The sequence below is a fragment of the Camelus bactrianus genome, chromosome 12 (assembly GCF_048773025.1).
Source record: "Camelus bactrianus isolate YW-2024 breed Bactrian camel chromosome 12, ASM4877302v1, whole genome shotgun sequence".
Classification (NCBI taxonomy): domain Eukaryota; kingdom Metazoa; phylum Chordata; class Mammalia; order Artiodactyla; family Camelidae; genus Camelus; species Camelus bactrianus.
Genome location: NC_133550.1, coordinates 14691455 through 14708745, shown reverse-complemented (window position 1 = coordinate 14708745; position 17291 = coordinate 14691455). Strand labels below are relative to the sequence as shown.

Below are 17291 nucleotides of genomic sequence, written 5' to 3'. Positions count from 1 at the left end.
TACATATGTTCATTGTCACTTTCTTTCACTGTGAGCTACCACAAGATCCTGTAAATATTTCTCTGTGCTATACAGTATAATCTTGTTTATCTATTCTGCATATGCCTGTCAGCATCTACAAATTTTGAAATCCCAGTACTCGCCTTTGAATGAGGTGAACTCCTTGACTAGTCGTTTGCGTAAAGTATTCTGGGGAGTGAGCTGCTGATTTGTTATTCAATTCTACTTCACAGTTTCTAGAAACTTCATGACTAATGGGATCCTGCCTCAGGTCATATTCCCACTTCTGACTGTTGCATACAAGGGACTCTTGGATTTGCACCTAAGGACCTGTCTGTCACATTGATTTAGTTGTGCTAAATGAGTCAACAAATGCCCACATGCAGTGAGACCTCAGCAACCAGCTGCTCCTTTAGCTCGTGTTCAGCTACTGTTTTGATGAAGATTTCCTTGTATACCAGGATCTGAAACAAAACAAAATAAAAAAGCCAAATAACAAACTGAGAACAACCACCTCTCCTCGTATTTGCATATTGCCCTTGAGATGGGACAATCCATCACTTGCTCTGAATCTAGAAATCAGCATGAGGTGAATGCTTAAGACCTTCTCAAGACTTTTCTGGGCATGAGTCTTGCCTGGACCTAGGCACAATTTTCTAAATTTCTCATGCACACAGCTGCTTTTGAATGTCCTCATTCCCCAAAGATTCTCACTCCAGCTTAGTCTCTACAATGTAGGTAGTCAGAGGTCTAATGTATATCTTCTCCCGTAATCTCTTGCCCCAGGACTCTGTGGGTTTGTAGTCTGCCTTGTAGTTTTTATGAGCTGTCCCTGCTGCTTTTCCTGCCTGCATTTGGATTTATATGAAACAAAGGTGAGAACCTTGCATCATTTCTTCAGGAATCCCCCAGATGGGTTTGAAGAGACTTTCACAGTAATTTGCAAATAGTCTGCATCTGCTCTTTTTGGTTCAAGGTGTATGTGCTGGTGCGGGTGGAGCATGGGAGAAGGGAGCAAAGGGATTGGGACCGGAAACTGGAGGCTGGGAAGGAAGTTGGGAAAGAGTTCAGGAACAAGGCTACTGCCTGCTCAAGACCACAGCTGCACTACGTAGAAGGGAGGGCAAGTACTAGGAAAATTGTCACAGAGCTTTGCAGTAATTTTGAAGATGGATTTTCTTGATTGGACATTTGCTTGGTTGTTGTAAACTTTTGACTGTTTTCCAGAGCTCCTAAAAGTTTGCTCCAATAGCTTCTGGTTATTTTTTCCAAGTTTCTTGGGCAGGAGGAGAGCTTGGAGATTTCTAGGCTGCCATTTTGCTATCCGCACTCACACCGTAAGATTTGAATTAGATTAAACCATATATTTTGCAACCTGCTTTTTTGTTCATTGCTATATTCTATATATTTTTCCTGGTCAGTTACTTTCTTTTCATTATTTTTCATGGATATATAATAATATGGTTATTAAGTGGACTTAGATTTCAGAACCCACTAATCATATACCTGCCTTTGGGGAAGTTCTGGGCAGAGAGTGAGGAGTACAAACTGAGAGGCTGCCCACTCTGCTGGGGAACTCTTAAGAAGTGAGCATAGTAGGATACTGATACAACAGGATCCAGAAGCTCCCTCTCTAAATTATTGAATCCAATAAATTTTCTCTTGTGTAAGAGCCTGGAGGCAAGGGAGGTAATGATCACTTATGAGGAAACAGGGACTGGGGTGGCCAAAAGACAGCACAAGAAAATGATGAGCATGGTACCATATCCCAAGTTCTCATTACTCGTTCAGAAAACTCAAACCAGGTCTGGGCACACCAGAGAGGAGAGGAGTGTTTTCAATTTTTCCCTCCTGAGGAGATTGTTGGGATCCACATCCACATATGGACACCTTTCTGCATTTGTTCTATTTCCTCAGGATGCATTTCTAGAAATAGAATTGCCATTCAGAAGTATGCACACTTGAATTCTTCTAGATACACCTTGTCAGGCAAGTTTCTTGATCGTAAAGTCCATTCTAAGTAAAAATCAAATACTTTATTCTTTGGTTAAATATTCTTTTGCTCTGATTGACCAGACACATGATTCCCCAACTGGGCATTTAAGATTGATCCCTGGGGTGTGTGGTGAAATGGTCTTACACGAGGGAGAAAGACAAGTAAGCCACAGCTACCTGGTACAGGCAATCAAAAAAAGAATATATAGTGATAGTGGACCATATTCCTCCCATTCCACTTGCCAGACATTTAGATGAATTCTTATTGGGGAAGGAGATCTGAGAGTTAGGATGCCAAGCCACTGGCTTTTGTACCACTCTTAAGGATGGGGCAGAAGTATCTGGGGATTGGGAGCATCTTTAATACATGAGCTGCATTTGTCCAATGAAAAGCTCAAAAGTCACTGATGACAAATCAAGGCAATACAACCATGCATTATATTATAAATCTGCTTTATTTAGCAATTAGAATTGAGCAAAGAGATGAGGAAACATCACAGGGATACAGACCCTGCACATCAGAGAACTAGTCACTTGTGCTTTCAATGATCACTGCAAGGGAGGGCCCAGACCCTGTAAGATGGGGAACTCCTGGGCCAGTGGGAAGCAAGGGGGACTTGCCCTGTTCTGGAGTAGGACCCTGGCAATGACCTTCCCGATGGTGAGTTTGGGAACCTCAGGTGGAGCAGGTATTGGCAGAGAGATGAGGGCACTCAGAACTTTCAGTTCTAATTCAAGAAGGAAGAGAAGAAGGAAGCAGGAGAGAGAAAGCAATTGGAGGAGAGGACAGCTGAGAGGGGCCCAGAGACACTGTGGGACCAAGGCTGAAGCCAGGACTTCAGTGCCTGTAGCTCTTCCTGCTGGAGGAGGTGGTGGTGGTGTATTTGATGGTGGAGCTGCTGCCCCCGGCAGAGCTGAGGCCACTTCCCAAGGCTCTGCCACTGCCAGAACTGAAGCCACCTCCAAGGCTGTGACCACCACTGCTGTAGGAGTAGCCACTGCCTCCGCCCAGGCTTAAGCCACCGCTGCCACCGCTGGCACCGCCATAGCCGCTGGAGACGGTGGACTGCACCACGGCTGTGGAGGGAGGGGGACAAGGTCACAATGAGACATGGTGACTCGTTCTGCCAGACTGAGTCCAGTCAGAAGAGCACAAGGGCAAGGGAGGGAGGCAAGCAAAGGTACTTACAGATGTTGACTGGTCCAACGCCTTCCCCACTCAGCCTAGGAGAGAGGAGACACGGCCATCATGAGACCTCAGAGAGCCACAGCTGGACCAGGGTGGGAAGCCTCCCCGTGAGGAGAGTCCATGGGGAAAGTGCCTTTCAAGTGGTTTTCTGAGGGGAGCATTCTGGCCACAACTAGAGCCCCTGAAACGTGAGCTCATTGGCTGGACATCTTGGAGCTGGACCCAGATGCTGGGGGAGGTTGTGAGGTACCCACCTGCACTCCTCGCCCTCCAGCAGCTTCCTGTAGGTGGCGATCTCCACGTCCAGGGCCAGCTTGACGTTCATCAGCTCCTGGTACTCCTTCAGCAGCCGGGCCATGTCCTGTTTGGCCTTCTGGAGGGCGTCCTCCAGGTCGACCAGCTTGTTCTTGGCGTCCTTGAGGGCCAGCTCCCCACGCTGCTCAGCGTCAGCGATGGCGGACTGCAGGTTGGCGCACTGGAAGGGGAAGGTGGGCAGATGAACTTGCAACCTGATCCCCAGGGAAGACTAACCATGGTTCTCCTTTCCGAGTGAGGAAGAGTTCTAGAGCCCAGATTTCATGGGAAAGGTGCTCTGACCATTTTGTCCAGGCTTTTCCCATTCTGCAAATCTTATCAAGTCTAGGAGCCACTTGGAAAACCTACGCACCTTTCTGTGAACCACCCTGAGTGAGGACTAGGCTGGTGGCAGATCAGGGGACATGGATGACATGGGCTTGTTTTGAATGTTGACAGTTTGGATAAGTTCACGTGGATGCACTCTGACATGCAGAAAATAATAAGCATTCTCAATGAAGTGATGATTTCACATCACACTATTGACATCTTGCATTCCTTCTATATCGTATATTTGAACTACACTCATCTTTGTCCTGTTCTTGCTGGATTTTGATCCATCTCTCTGACCTGTAGGAACTCACTAAAGGTAAGAATTGCATGTCCTCCCCTCCCTGCTGTCCCCTCTGCACACAGGAACTTCCCAAATGATGGTTGATGACTGCCTTGTCGCCTGGGAAGGGAAGATGTGTTTCTCCTCCATGGTCCCCACCATACCTGCTTCTTGACGTGGTCGATCTCAGATCTCAGCCTCTGGACCATGCGGTTGATCTCAGAGATCTCCTGCCTGGTGTTGCGCAGGTCGTCCCCGTGTCTGCCTGCCGTCACCTGCAGCTCCTCATACTATAAACCAGAGGGAGAGAAGGGGGTGTACGTTGGCTTCATGTGACAATGACGACTGTCACACTCATCAAGCATTTAACAAACTGAAACTAATGGTTTCTCCACAAGGTATTTTCCCATTATTGAAGGTACAAGGTCTTTGATACTGTACACCCATCACAGATCACCCTGGTTGGGACCACTGACTGCCTGGTTCCCTTCAGGACCAGCTATGTTCTGTACGGTTTCTGAGAACAAGCATCAGGGTGAAGCTGAAGCAAAGAGCACGAGGTCCTTATGTGCAGTAGCTTTCGTCCTTCATCAGGTTCTTGACTTACTAGAGTCGGACATAAATACTGTAAAGGGCTACTCTGTTAATGCAGGGGACACATTCTGTGAAAGGACTCCAGCTTCCTAGAAATAGATTTCCCCAGTGATGTCTGTAGCTTTGCTGGTGTTCAGGGAAAACGCACGAGGGATTCTTCATTTGCCGCCCCCACACTGCTCACCTTCGACTGGTACCAGGACTCAGCCTCAGCCCGGCTCCTTTGAGCAATCTCCTCGTATTGGGCCTTGACTTCGCTGATGATGCTGTCCAGGTCCAGGCTGCGGTTGTTGTCCATGGAGAGGACCACAGAAGTGTCTGAGATGTGGGTTTGCATCTGAGCCAGTTCCTGCAGAACATGAGGTCGTCAGACCATCTTTTCCTGCGATGTTTACAGACGTACCCAAGCCCAAGATTTCCACCCTTTGCACAATCTTATACCAGTGAATAAAATAGGGTGAAGAAGATGCTTACTGCTTCATAAAAGGCTCTTAGGAAGTTGATCTCATCTGTGAGGTTATCTGCCTTGGCTTGTAGTTCAACCTTGTTCATGTAGGCAGCATCCACATCCTGGAGAATAAGCCAGCAGACTACAGTCAGATGAGCCTCCTTCCCAGTCTGCACCACCTTTCAGTCTCCCTACTTACACCTTTCTCAGATATGGGCAGGAACCCAGGGTCCTCTCCTAAAAGAATTATGAGCCCCTGATCTTACTCAGCTCACCTTTTTCAGTTTCACAAATTCATTCTCTGCTGCTGTGCGCTTGTTGATTTCATCTTCATACCTGGAATTAGAAAGGATAAAACATAATCAGCCAGTCGAGAAAGGGATACACACAAAGCAGCCTGGGATCCCAACTTTTCATAATGAGATATCCAAATGGAGCGTTCCTGCCAGTGTGCCTAAAAGATGTATTTTGTGGTCTCTAAATTGTTTACTTCTTTTCTCTCCTCATCAGCCTACAAGACCCTTTTGTTCTGGGGGGTTTGTGTTTAGGCAAGAACTGTGATTTCATTTCCGTGGTCATGGTTTACTAGCAATCATGCCCTCATCTGGACCTGCTCTTCCAATGGACTTGAAGTGTGGGCTTCAGGAAACGGAGCCCATTTCTCTCTTTTAACTCACTTGTTCTTGAAGTCCTCCACCTGGTCCTGCATGCTCCTCAGCTCCGAGTCCAGGCGGCCTCTCTCCCCCAGGATGCTGTCCAGCTGCCTCCTGAGGTTGTTGATGTACTGCTCAAACAGAGGCTCCAGGTTCTGCCTCACGGTCTTGGTGCCCTGTTCCTGCAGCAGGGTCCACTTGGTGTCCAGGACCTTGTTCTGCTGCTCCAGGAACCGCACCTGGAGGAAGACAAGATGGTTATTTTCCAGATGAAGAAGGGAGACAGAGATGTGAGTTGACAGGTCCCCAAGCAGATGTGGGTGGTCCCCATGGTACTGGGTGACTCCAGTGCATGTACAGAGGCTCAGGGTGACGGTTCTGCTCCCCCAAACCCTTTTCCTTTACAGCACACAGATCTCACCAACCAAATTCGCCATGGAACTCTGAGCTATTCCCTCCCACTAAATGATGGAACTTGTCAGTGAGTAACTTTCAACATTTGTTCTCTCTTCCTCTTGATAAGCAAAATGCAAATGTTTTTAAAATAGTGTTTTCTGGTATGTACAAGGAGTATTTTTTTTCAAGAGAATACCTCAGTTAAATTGATGTCAATTGTTTAGAATCTTATTATTCACTTTTAATCCTATTAATGATTGGAGTTCATCAAACTTCCCATTCAGTGCATATGTCTCCTCTAATCAAAATCCCTTCATGGTCATGATCTGGTTCTACAAGTTGAATATTTCTATGGACTTATGTGCTTGTTTCTGAGTCTTAATTCCTAATCCAGCTGCTATTTCCTTTTCTGTTGTATTTTCTAACCTCACCTCACTCCCTGGAGTTCTAAAACATTTTCCATTGTAATTCCCTTTTTAATTTCTTAAACCCCACAGAAGTTCATGCTAACCCATTCAATTCTCATTCCCTTTTCTTTGGGTCAAGGTTATCAACAGTTGAGAATTCTTTCTGGCAGGAATGAGAGACATGGGAGGGATCAGTAGTTCTAAATGATTTCAGTCAACTTCTGCCTGTGGTCCACATGGAGCCAGCCCTGCATCCCACTGGGGAGCTAGCCTGAGTCCCCTCCTCCCTCTCTCCCACATCTCCCCCCCCCCCAGATAGGGCATTTCTTGGTTCCCTAGTTTGGGGAGTCTGAAATCCCAGTGGAGGGAAAGTGCTCCTGGCTCACCTTGTCGATGAAGGAGGCAAACTTGTTGTTGAGGGTCTTGATCTGCTCCCGCTCCTCAGTTCTCACTCTCTGGATGGTGGGGTCGATTTCCAGGTTCAGAGGAGTGAGGAGACTCTGGTTGACGGTGACCTCTTGGATGCCTCCAGGGGGGCACACAGGGAAGCCAGCGCCCCCATAGCCACCAGCAAAGCCAGCTCCACCACCGAGCCCAGCTGCACCACCAAAACTGTATCCACTCCCAACTCCACCTCCAAAGCCAAAGCCAAAGCCACCTCCGTATCTGCTGCCGTATCCACCACTGATGGAGATCCTCTTGGTGCCCCCCAGGTTATAGAGGCTGCGGCTGCCAAAGCCAGCCCCTCCACACACTCCAGCCAGGCCACCACCGCCCCTGGAGCGGGACACCGACACGCTGCTGAAGCCAGAGCGGCAGACCCCAGGGACTCGGGCTGAGCCGGCGCTGAAGCCCCGGCGGCTGGTGCTTTGGCTCCTCACGGTGGATCTGCAAGACATGGTTCTGAAGACGAGAAGGCTGAGGAAGATGTGAGAGGCTGGAAGGTAGAGCTGAGAGGAGCAGATGTGTGCAGGGAGCTTCCAGGTAACCGCTTATATACAGAGAAAAGGGGCTGGGCTCAGTCCTGGAAGGTGAGCTTGCAGGTTGGGAAGGGCTAGGCTTTACAAACAGTGAGATCACATCTGGATTATTAGAAAAGTTATGAAATATGAAGATGGCATTTTTGGCTCCATTAGTCAGGGAAAATTTCTCTTGCCTTCCAGCTTTTACTGATCTCAGTACAATGAGACTATTCTCAATTCATGAGAGAGCAATTAGTCATCGTCTCAGACAAAGGTCCCACAGGTTACACTGGTGTGTGTAGCTGCTCCAAGACTCTCCTCTCCACCTGGTGTTTCTTCCAGCTGCAATACTGGAGTTGAAAATAATCCATTTCATGTGTCTCAGCCCAAGATTATTAGTCTTCTTCATAGATAACGAAATTGAAATATGACTTTTTCTTTCATTTAAATTTCACACAGGTAGATGAGGATAGCAACATAATGGGCCTCTGTGTACCTATCACTGAGCTTTATAAACATCACCTTCTCATGGTCAGCCTTATTTCTTCTATACTCCCACCCATTTCCCTGTTGACCCTAAGATATTTGAAAGCAAATCCCAGAGATCATATTATTTCATTGGTATATAGTTTTATATTTGTGTTTAAATGACAGACTTAAAAAATTAACCAAAATACATTTTTATGTCTGAAATTTTTATGTGCTCATTTACATCAGGAAGTGTCTGTTAAATCTGCAAATAAAGCTGTTTGTGTTTTTTTGTATTTTATATTTTGGTCACACACATTAGGATCCAAGTAAGTGCCTATATGTATGGTATTTGGGTAATACGTCTTTTAAATACTATGTCTTTAAAGTCATTTAAATCCTTTAATCCATCATCACTTTTTTCTTTGGTTTTTATTTGTGAAAAAAAACCAGGTTATTTGTCCCACAAAGTTGTCAACTTGGAGTTTTCTAATTCCATAGTCACTGATGCTTGTTTATGTGTGTGTGTATGAGAGAGAGTGAGAGAGAGATGGGGGCGGATATATGTAGAGAGCCAGTCCACATTGTTGAAACATATATATTTTATGCATATACATATTAATAAAACACAAACATGTATTCTCTTTTGCAATTATACCTGTGGTAGATTTACACTGTCTCCCAACATCTGTGTTTTCTCTTCATATTGTGTAACACTCTATGATCGCAGTTTCGTAACTGCTGTTTTCTCCAGTTTTGCTTGTGTCCCTGGTTGTGATCAGCAATATTTCCCCCTCAATGTAACTTTTAGGTGTACAGCAAAATGATTCGGTTATACATATACATACATATATATTTTTTCTTTTCAGATTCTTTTCCATTATATGTTATTACAAGAAATTGAATGTAGTTCCCTGTGCTCTACAGTAGGTCCTTGTTGTTTATCTATTTTATGTATAGTAATGTGTATCTGTTAATCCCAAACCACTAATTTATCCCTCCCTTTCCCCTTTAATAACCATAGTTTGTTTTCTATGTCTGTGAGTCTATTTTGATTTGTAAATAGAATTGTATCCTTTTTTTTTTCAGATTCCATATATCAGTGATATTATATGATATTTGTCTTTCTCTGTTTGACTTACTTCACTTAATATGATTGTCTCTGGGTCCATCCATGTTGCTGAAAATGGCATTATTTCATTCCCTTTTTTTAATGGCTCCTTGCGTTTTTTAAATTTAAAGTATCCATTGTGGGTCCTGGAATGGTTCCTTTCTAACAAGGGCTTGCCTTTGAGGGAGGTGAGCTCTTCCTGGACTGCCTTGGGCAGACAGAATTCTAGGAGGAGGGGCCAGGCCACATCAGGCTGACAGGACTTACTATGACACAGGGTGTGTGAATACGTCTTTTAATTTTAATTTGACCAAGCCAAGGACGATCATGGCAATGTGGCTCACAATTCAGTCTCAGCTGTTTTTGCTTCACCAACAATGTGCTGCCAATAGGCCTTGCCTCGGATTCCTTATTCAACCCTGTCTCCACTGTCTTGAAATTTCACAGCAAACGGAAAATTTCTTCCTGCCTGCAGCCCACACACCCACTTTTGGCTGTTGCAAACCAGATTTGCACCTGAGGACATGTCCTTTACATTGACATAGTAGGAGGTTCCTGAGTAGCAGTGCCTGGCAGTAGTGCCTGGCAGTAGGAGAACCTCAGGGTTAGCTCTGTGTGCTGTCTCTCCGTGGTTACCATGTTGTTTAGTTTTTGTTTGTTTGTTTGAGAGTGTTTTTCTTGGGGGTTTTCTGAGATCTGCACTGAAGGCATTTTCTTTCTGAATTTTCTTAACAACTGTATTTGTATTGCTCTTTCTCTCTGAGATGATTTCTTCTTCTTCTTCTCCTCCTCCTCCTCCTTCTCCTGCTTCTTTCTTCTTCTTCCTCTTCCTCCTCCTCTTCTTCTCCTTCCTCTTCCTCTTCCTCCCCTTCTCCTTCCCCTTCTCCTCCTCCTCCTCCTTCTTCTTCTTGTTTTTGTTTTTTTGATTGAGGGATTTTAAGATATTTTTTCCTTTTGGTGGTTGAAGGTAGAGGTTACTTTTGTTTCTTGTTCTCCTTGTATGTTTTTAGGTAATCTCTGCAGAGAAATGCCTTCCTTTCCTTCGCTGGTTAAATTTAAGAGGTCTCCCATCCACCTATTAATATTTAAAATACAAAGTATTTAAATATCAAACTAATAAATTAAATTAGAAATATTAACATTCCTCTCTCATACTTCATGGAAACTGTTTGATTCAATGACACGTCATTGTCCTCAGGGCCTCTCCCTTCCCTGAGTCATGTTGGCAGTCGCCTGAAAGTTTTCTATGAGACATCATATTTACCGTCACCAGAAATTTAATCCTAAAATGTATTTGTGCTCTCTTTAGTGTAATAACCTACTTTATTGTTTAATCAAAATATGTATCATTGAAAATCAAATGAATACAATTAAAGAATAGGATATAAACCACACCACGTACCCAGATTAAACAGTTATCAGCATTTGTCATTATTGTTTCATCTAATTCTCCTACTTCTTTTGTTGATGTATCTTAGAAGAATCAAAGCATCAAGTCATGTCACTTGTAAATATTTTCATGCATGCCTAAGTAATAATGATTTTTTAATCTAACTATGTAACAGTTTTCTATCATAACCGACAGTCATTTATTTTTTTTCCCTGTGGAAAAACATAATTTTATTCATTATTGAGCAAAATATAATCATCAGAACACATCAAAAAATCACTTTACTTTTTGAAGAATAAGCTGAAAGTTAATTTATGAAGTTACTCTTTGCTTCATTGCAACAGCTCTAGATTGATTCAAACCCTAGCTGCCTAACTTCTGACATGTTACATAATCTCTTTTGCCCTCAGTCAACCCATCTGTAAAATGTAACTTTCAAAATAGGATTCTTGAGAGACTAAAAAGTGAAAACATGAGTGAAGTGCTCTACAGGTGCCAAGTACACAGTAAATGAGATAGGCTGGGACTGGGACTCTTCACTGCAGTGCTTGTACCTGGACAAAAGTCTCCACAAATCTATTGCCAGTTCTGAGGTGCCAAGAACAGAAGCCAGGGTACTGTGCATGATCCTGGCACAGTGCACCACCAAGAGGGTGGGCAGATCCCCTAAGCTCCACCTCCTGCCCAACCCACCATTCTGCCCCTACCCTCACCCCATTTGAGGAACCAGCTCCCACCTCTTCTGAAGCTAGTAAGGGCACCTGTTTCTTGTTTTCCCTTCCTCCTGTCATAGCACGAGTCCCAGTAAAAGCTTGGTGTGAATTTCTCATCTGGCCTCTTATCAATTTTTATTGATTAAAGGGTCCAAGGACCTGGGTTGATAACATACACCCTCCATGCCTGAAGTCACACACCACAGAGCTGTCACACACCTGGTCTTTGTCTATCACACCTATGTACTCTTTGACCCTTAAGCACTGAGACTCCAAATTTGCTCTCTTCCATCCTCTACTTCAGCAGCCCCAAAATCACATCATCCGTTGCATTTCTTGGTTTTTCCTAGATGCTCTCAATGAAACTAAATTTTCACATGGGGTCTTCTCCCCTAATACAGGGGGATGCTGCAGTTTTGGCAAGCCAGAAGTCACACCGGCTCAAGCTGTTGAGGCTCACATCACCTCTTGTACCCACTTCTAGGCCAGTCCACTTCCCTATCATCCTTTTTTTTTTTTTTGCTGTTAAAATTTTTTAAAACTTTTTTTATTGAGTTATAGTCATTTTACAATGTTGTTTAGTTTTCGTTTGTTTGAGAGTGTTTTTCATGGGAGTTTTCTGAGATCTGCACTGAAGGCATCGTCTCTCTGAATTTTCCTAACAAATGTGGAAATTCTAATTTAATTCATTAGTTTGATATTTAAATTCCAGTGTAGAGCACAATTTTTCAGTTATACATGCACATACATATATTCATTGTCACATTTTTTTTCGCTGTGAGCTACCACAAGATCTTGTATATATTTCCCTGTGCTATACAGAATAATCTTGTTTATCTATTCTACATATGCCTGTCAGTATCTACAAATTTCAAACTCCCAGTCTGTCCCTTCCCTCCCCCCACCTCCTTGGCAACCAAAAGTTTGTATGTATGTCTATGAGTCTGTTTCTGTTTTGTATTTATGATCTTTTTTTTTTTTATATTCCACATATGAGTGATCTCATACGGTATTTTTCTTTCTCTTTCTGGCTTACTTCACCTAGAATGACATTCTCCAGGAGCATCCATGTTGCTGCAAATGGCATTATGTTGTCAGTTTTTATGGCTGAGTAGTATTCCATTGTATAAATATACCACATCTTCTTTATCCAGTCATCCGTTGATGGACATTTACACTGTTTCTGTGTCTTGGCTATTGTAAATAGTGCTGCTATGAACATTGGGGTGCAGGTGTCATTTTGAAGTAGGGTTCCTTCTGGATATATGACCAGGAGCGGGATTCCTGGGTCATATGGTAAGTTTATTCCTAGTCTTTTGAGGAATCTCCATACTGTTTTCCACAGTGGCTGCACCAAACTGCATTCCCACCAGCAGTGTAGGAGGGTTCCCTTTGCTCCACAGCCTCTCCAGCATTTGTCATTTGTGGACTTTTGAATGATGGCCATTCTGACTGGTGTGAGGTGATACCTCATTGTAGTTTTGATTTGCATTTCTCTGATAATTAGTGATATTGAACATTTTTTCTTGTGCCTATTGATCATTTGTATTTCTTCCTTGGAGATTTGCTTGTTTAGGTCTTCCACCCATTTTTGGATTGGGTTGTTTGTTTTTTTCTTATTAAGTCGTATGAGCTGCTTACATATTCTGGAGATCAAGCCTTTGTTGGTTTCATTTGCAAAAATTTTCTCCCATTCTGTAGGTTGTCTTTTTATTTTACTTATGGTTTCCTTTGCTGTGCAGAAGCCTGCAAGTTTAACTAGGTCTCATTTGTTTATTCTTGCCTCCATTTCTATTGCTTGGGGTAGACTGCCCCAGAAGAACACGTTTGAGATGTACGTCAGATAATGTTTTGCTTGTATTTTCCTCCAGGAGGTTTATTGTATCTTGTCTTATGGTTAAGTATTTGACCCATTTTGAGTTTTTTAAAACATTTTTTATTGATTTGTAATCATTTTACAATGTTGTGTCAAATTCCAGTGTAGAGCTTGTAAGTTTCATTAGGTCCTATTTTTTATTCTTGCTTTTATTTCTATTGCTTGGGTAGACTGCTCTAGGAGAACACTTTTGAGCTGTATGTCAGATAATGTTTTGCCAATATTTTCTTCTAGGAGGTTTACTGTATCTTGTCTTATGTTTAAGTCTTTGATGCATTTTGAGTTTATTTTTGTGTATGGTGTAAGGGAGTTTTCTAGCTTCACTGATTTACATGCTGCTGTCCAGTTTTCCCAATACCATTTGCTGAAGAGACTGTCTTTATTCCATTGTATATCCTTGCCTCCTTTGTAAAAGATTAGTTGACCAAAAGTTTGTGGGTTCATTTCTGGGCTCTCTATTCTGTTCCATTGGTCTATATGTCTGTTTTTGTAGCAATACCATGCTGTCTTGATGACTGTAGCTCTATAGTATTGTTTGAAGTCTGGGAGAGTTATTCCTCCAGCCTCTTTCTTTCTCTTCAGTAATGCTTTGGCAATTCTAGGTCTTTGATGGTTCCATATGAATTTTATTATGATTTGTTCTAGTTCTGTGAAATATGTCCTGGGTAATTGGATAGGGATTGTATTAAATCTGTAGATTGCCTTGGGCAGTGTGACCATTTTAACAATATTGATTCTTCCAATCCAAGAGCATGGGATATCTTTCCATTTTTTAAAGTCTTCTTTAATTTCCTTCATCAATGGTTTATAGTTTTCTGTGTATAATTCTTTCACCTCCTTGGATAGGTTTATTCCTAGGTATTTTATTACTTTGGGTGCTATTTTAAAGGGGATTGTTTCTTTACTTTCTTTTTCTGTTGATTCATTGTTAGTGTAAAGAAATGCAACTGGTTTTTGAACATTAATATTGTGACCTGCTACCTTGCTGAATTCTTCGATCAACTGTAGTAGTTTTTGTGTGGACCTTTTAGGGTTTTCTATATATAGTAACATGTCGTTGGCATATAGTGACACTTTTCCTCTTCTTTTCCAATTTGGATCCCTTTGATTTCTCTCTCTTGCCTGATTGCTGTAGCTATGACTTCCAAGACTATGTTGAATAGGAGTGGTGACAGTGGGCATCCTTGTCTTGTCCCAGATTTGAGTGGGAAGCTTTTCAGTGTTTCACTGTTGAGTACTATGCTGGCTGTATGTTTGTCATATATAGCTTTTATTATGTTGAGATATGTTCCCTCTCTACCCACTTTAGTGAGAGTTTTTATCATAAATGGCTGTTGAATTTTCTAAAATGCTTTTTCTGCATCTATTGAGATGATCATGTGGTTTTTGTCCTTTCTCTTGTTGATGTGATGTATTACACTGATTGATTTGCGTATGTTAAACCGCCCTTGTGTCCCTGGATGAACCTCATTTGGTCATGATGTATAATCTTTTTTATGTGTTGTTGGATTCTGTTTGCTAATATTTTGGTGAGGATTTTTGCATCTATGTTCCTCAGTGATATTGGTCTGTAATTCTCTTTCTTGATGGTGTCTTTGCCTGGTTTTGGTATCAGGGTGATGGTGGCTTCATAGAATGAGTTCGGGAATATTTCTTCCTTTTCAAACTTCTGGAACAGTTTGAGAAGGACTGGTATGAGTTCTTCTTTGTATGTTTGGTAGAATTCCCCCGTGAATCTGTCCGGTCTTGGACTTTTATTTGTAGGGATGTTTTTTATTACTAATTCAATTTCATTTCTAGTGATCAGTTTGTTCAAGTGGTCAGTTTCTTCTTGATTCAGTCTTGGTGGACTGTATGTTTCCAGAAACTTGTCCATTTCCTCTAGGTTATCCATTTTGGTTCTATATAGTTTTTCATAATATTCTGTATTTCTATGTTATTTGTTGTAATTTCTCCATTTTCCTTTCCTATTTTGCTTGTTTGTGCTCTCTCTTTTTTGTTCTTTGTGAGTTTGGCCAGAGGTTTGTCGATTTTATTTGCTCTTTCAAAAAACCAGCTTTTGGTTTGATTGAATTTTTCTATTGTTTTTTTAATCTCTATTTTATTTATTTCCTCCTTGATCTTTATTATTTCCTTTCTTCTGCTGACTTTTGGGGTTTTTTGCTCTTCTTTTTCTGATTCTTTTAGCTGGTGGACTAGACTGTTTATTTGAGATTATTCTTCATTTTTGAGGAAGGCCTGTATCACCATAAGCTTCCCTCTTAGTACTGCCTTTGCTGTGTCCCATAGATTTTGTGTGGCTGTGTTTTCATTTTCATTTGTCTCAAAGTATTTTTTAATTTCATCTTTGATTTCATCATCGACCCACCATTGGTTTTTTAATAGCATGTTGTTTAATCTCCATGCTTTCCTTTTTTTCTCCTTTGTTTCTCTGTAGTTGATTTCTAGTTTCATGGCATTGTGGTCAGTAAAGATGCTTGAGATAATTCCTGTCTTCTTAAAATTGTTGAGGCTTCTTATGTGCCCAAGTACATGATTAATCCTAGAAAATGTTCCATGTGCACTTGAAAAGAATGTATATCCTATTGGGGGGGGGGGTGTAATGCTCTGAAAATATCCACCAAATCTAATTTTTCTATTGTATCATTTAATTCCTCTGTTGCCTTATTTATTTTCTGTCTGGAAGATCTGTCTAGTGATGTTAATGCAGTGTTAAAATCTCCGACAATGATTGTATTTCCATCAATTTCCCCCTTTATCTCTGTTCGTAATTGTTTTATGTATTTAGGTGCAGCTATATTGGGTGCATATATATTAATGAGTGTAATATTCTCATCTTGTATTACTCCTTTAATCATTATAAAATGTCCTTCTTTATCTTTCTTTATGGCCTTTGTTTTAAAGTCTATTTTGTCTGAAATCAGTCCTGCTACACCTGCTTTTTTGGCTTTTCCATTTGCATGGAATATCCTTTTCCATCCTTTCACTCTCAATCTATATGTGTCCTTCTCCCTAAAGTGGGTCTCTTGTATGCAGCATATTGAAGGTTCTTGCTTTATTATCCAGTCTGCCACTCTGTCTTTTGATTGGAGCATTTAGCCCATTAACATTTACAGTAATTAATGATAGATGTGTGTTTATTGCCATTTTGAACTTATTTTTGCAGTTGATTTGGTATTTTCTCTTTGTTCCTTTCTTCTTCCTTTTGTGGTTTGGTAATTTTCCTTTGTATTATCATGGATTTTATTTAGTTTTTGTGACTCACTTGTAAGTTTTTGGCTTGTGGCTACTCTTTTTCTAAGTCTATTAACCCATTACTATAACTGTTTGTATTAAACAGATAGCAATATAAGCTCAAACCCATCCTACCGAGAATAAAAAATTTAAAAAAGAAAAAAATACTTTATATTTTCTTGCTTCTCTCTCCTACTCTTAATGATTTAGATGTCTTCTTTTACAATTTTGTGTTTATTCTATTTTTAGTTCATGATAGTTATCACCTTTCCAGTTATGAGTTTCTCATTTTTGTAGCATCCTGCTTCTTTTCTATTTAGAGTAGACCTGTCAATATCTCTTTTAGCATGGGTTTAGTGTTCCTAAACTCTTCTAGTTTTTGCTTGTCTCTGAAATTCTTTATCCAACAGTCATTTCTTAATGAAATCTATTAATACCCACTTACAGTCACATTTCTCTGATTATCTCAAAGTTGTCTTTTCATGCTGGTTTGCTTGAAGCAACACTCTACGTATGTTCACATATTGTATTTGACCATTGCTTCTTAAGGTTCTTCCATTCCGTAACAAACTCTTTCTTTTTTGGTTATATACACTGATTTGGGGAGAAATTGCTTTTTTGATAGAATATCTACATTCTGGATTTGACTCATTATTTCCTCTTGGTGCCAGATAACTTCTTCTATACAGTTTTCCTATGTACTGTAAGTTGTTATTGAAGTTGATAACATTTAGTTCCATTGTTTCCAGCAAGATTATGTACTAGCTGGTGCTGTGGACTCCCTATGGCCTTATATCATGAGGTATATAATACTAGTTGTCCAATTTTAGTGATTTAAGACTGATGCGGGTATATCTGTAGTTTCTGCCTTATCCCTCCATTAAAAAGTGCACAGTAAAATCGTCATCTAATATTTTAATATACATTGATCAATTCCCAGATTTCCTG

General features: G+C 41.4%; 1 protein-coding gene across 1 annotated transcript; it reads right to left on the bottom strand.

Annotated features, from left to right (window-relative positions):
* Nucleotides 1–2431: 2431 nt before the first annotated feature.
* Nucleotides 2432–7573, bottom strand: LOC105076261 (keratin, type II cytoskeletal 6A). Its single transcript, XM_074374826.1, has 9 exons — nucleotides 6976–7573; nucleotides 5811–6025; nucleotides 5409–5469; nucleotides 5160–5255; nucleotides 4870–5034; nucleotides 4256–4381; nucleotides 3439–3659; nucleotides 3185–3219; nucleotides 2432–3072 (listed from the first exon to the last, which is right to left on the bottom strand). The coding sequence occupies exons 1-9, from the start codon at nucleotides 7486–7488 to the stop codon at nucleotides 2834–2836; spliced, it is 1671 nt and encodes a 556-aa protein (XP_074230927.1). The 5' UTR covers nucleotides 7489–7573; the 3' UTR covers nucleotides 2432–2833.
* Nucleotides 7574–17291: the final 9718 nt, after the last annotated feature.